This window comes from Microtus ochrogaster, chromosome 6, assembly GCF_000317375.1.
Source record: "Microtus ochrogaster isolate Prairie Vole_2 chromosome 6, MicOch1.0, whole genome shotgun sequence".
Classification (NCBI taxonomy): Eukaryota; Metazoa; Chordata; class Mammalia; order Rodentia; family Cricetidae; genus Microtus; species Microtus ochrogaster.
This window is the reverse complement of record NC_022013.1, coordinates 65,724,400-65,727,202: the sequence shown is the minus strand read 5'-3', so window position 1 is coordinate 65,727,202 and position 2,803 is coordinate 65,724,400. Positions and strand designations below refer to the sequence as shown.

Sequence of the window (2,803 nt, the reverse complement as noted above, 5' to 3'; positions counted from 1 at the left end):
TGTAGCTTTGGAGCCTATCCTGGAACTAGCTCTTGTAGACCAGGCTGGCCTCGAACTCACAGAGATCCACCTGCTTCTGCTTCCCGAGTGCTGGGATTAAAGGTGTGCGCCACCACTGCCCAGCTTCTACATTTTTTCTTAATTCATGCATATTAATTATATATAGTAATAGGTTTCATTTCATTATGGCAATTTTCACACATGTATAAACTGCACTTTGATCATATTCGTCCCTATTATACTCTTTTGTCTCCTTTTCCCCACTAGTTCCCAGTTTACTTTCATACCCCTTCTTTTGGTGATCCAGTGAGTTTAATTAATCTTGCTTATAAGAGCACTGGTGAGAGATTATTTACAGCAGCTTAGGCAATTTACCATTGACTACACCACTGACAAATAAGTCTCTTCCTCCTCCATCAGCCACTGTCTGCCTCTAGCTCCTCAGGGAAAGGAAGAACCTCCTGGGCCCTTTTCCCTCCATTACAGACATTGTTGGGTCCAGGCTTGTGCAGTTTGTACATGGTGATCGCAGCTACTGTGAAGTCAGGAATATGACAGCCGTGCCATGAAGACAGCACTCCACAGCATCCTCTGTTCTTCCCCTTTCCATCCTGCTCCCTGAGCCTCACAGAGTAGGTAATATCTAGGCCTCATTTAGGCCTGAGCATTTATTTATTTTTAGCGCTTTGGCCAGGTACAAGTCTTGGAAGTAACGTCTATCCATAACAAAAAGATAGATAGTATCACTGCTCTGTGGGCCTAAATAAATATATTTATAAGGTGATTTAATGGACATAGTATATTCATCCAGCAAAACAAAAGAGGGAGATTTCCCTACTAGGTATTTGATCTCCCCAGCCATGAGCTTTTGACCACATTTATGGTATAAGTATGAATTTTCTTCCTGTGAAGCAGGCCTCACATCCAATCAGAAAGCAATTGGCTGTCCCCATAAAAGTCATGTCATTAGTGCACATATCTTTATTCTTTTATTCTTCTCTCATATTACTTTACTACCTGACTACAGTTTCATCTTCTACTCCCTTCCACCATCATTCCCCCTACCTCCCCTCTCTCCCAGAACAACTTTTCCAGTTTTCCTTCTTTTTTAAAAAAGAAAAAAAGAAAAGAGTTCATCACCCAGGGATATCCACTGAACATGGTCTAACAATATATAATAAGACTGGGCATAAACCCTCATATCAAGGCTGGATAATGCAACCCAGTAGGAGGAAAAGGGCCCTAAGCACAGGCAAAAGAGTCAGAGACACCCTCCATGCCCACTGTTGGGAGTCCTATAAGCACACTAAGTTACACAACCATAAGATATATGCAAAGGACCTAGCACAGACCCTTTATGCATTTTTGAGTCGCTTCAGTCTCTGTGAGCCCCTAAGAGCCGTGCTAATTGATTCTGTAGTGTTGGGGGAGGCTGCTTAGCCCCAAAATAATCACACAAAAACTGTATTAGTTAAATCAATGCTTGGCTCATTAGCTCTACCTTCTTATTGGCTAACTCTTACATCTTAATTTAACCTATCTCCATTAATCTGTGCATCACCACGAGATCGTGACCTACCAGCAAAGTTTCAGCATGTCTGTCTCTGGTAGCTGCTCCATGGCTTCTCTTTTGACTCTACCTTCTTCCTACCAGCATTCAGTTTAATTTTCCCTGCCTATCTTTAAGTTCTGCCCTATCAACAGGCGAACACAATCCCACACTGTAGGTCGTGTTCTCATGGTGTCGTTGGCCCCTCTGGCTTCTCTTCTGCAATCCTTTCTGCCCATTTCTGCAGGGTCCCCCTGGCTCTGCCTGGTCTTTGGCTGTGGGACTCTGCATCTGCTCTAGTCAGTTGCTCAATGATGTGCCTCTGATGACAGTTGGGCTGGGCACGAATCTATGAGTACATCAGAATATGATTAGGAATGATTTCATAGACATTTTTTTCCCAGTTATATTTAGTTCTGTCCTGGGTCTCTCGACTGCCCTGCCTCTGGTTCTTGGCCATCCAGACAGTATCAGACATGGGCTCCCTCTGGTGGCATGGGCCTCAAGTTGGACTAGTCATGGGTTATCACATCCTTTTTTTTTTAAAAACTTATTTAAGTTTATTTTATGCGCATTTGGTGTGAAGGTGTCAGATGCCTGGAATTGGAGTTATAGACGGTTGTGAGCTGCCATGTGGGTGTTGGGCATTGAACCTAGGTGGTCCAGAAGAGCAACCTGTGATCTTAACTGCTGAGCCATCATCTTTCTAGCCCTAGTGGGCACATCTTAACCAAAAGGTTGGTAGTGAAACTCACTGGGCCCATGGTTGAGTAAAATTGATAACTTTTCTCTTTTACAACCTCTGTAGCACCTTCTAGTAATGTGTAGTGTCCTAATTCCTGTCAAATAGTGCTACTCCCTAATGATCAAGCATCTAATTATATGAGCCTGTAGGATCTATTCTTACTCAAACCACTACACCGAGCATGAGAGTATATCAGATGACTGTCATGTTGAATTAAATTGACAGTCAGTGCACTTAGGGAACTTTCTATTAAGACAAAAAGTATTTAATTTTTTTGTATAAGATCAATGAATTTGTCCTATAGTAAATTTTGTTTATATACCTGTGTTTACTTTGAGATGCAACTTTGTGTTGTTTTTTTGTTTTGCAGATCCTGTGCCTGGTGTAGAAGTAGAAGAATTCAGCTGGGAGGATTATCTAGACGAGACAGGCTCCACCACAGTTCCCTATGCATCGTTTAAACATGTAGGCAACACCTCTTGCCTTTTATTTATTTTTTTTTTTGTCTT

The 2,803-nt window shown here is 42.1% G+C and overlaps 1 protein-coding gene across 5 annotated transcripts in view; it reads left to right on the top strand.

Moving 5' to 3' along the window:
- Sfmbt1 (Scm like with four mbt domains 1) overlaps window positions 1-2,803 on the top strand; it is a 92,832-nt gene that overhangs the window by 47,761 nt on the left and 42,268 nt on the right. For all 5 annotated transcript variants that reach the window (XM_013346920.2, XM_026779723.1, XM_026779722.1 and 2 more), the window contains one exon: window positions 2,665-2,759. In XM_013346920.2, the coding sequence (XP_013202374.1) occupies window positions 2,665-2,759 (95 nt within the window). The remainder of the gene's footprint in view (window positions 1-2,664; window positions 2,760-2,803) is intronic.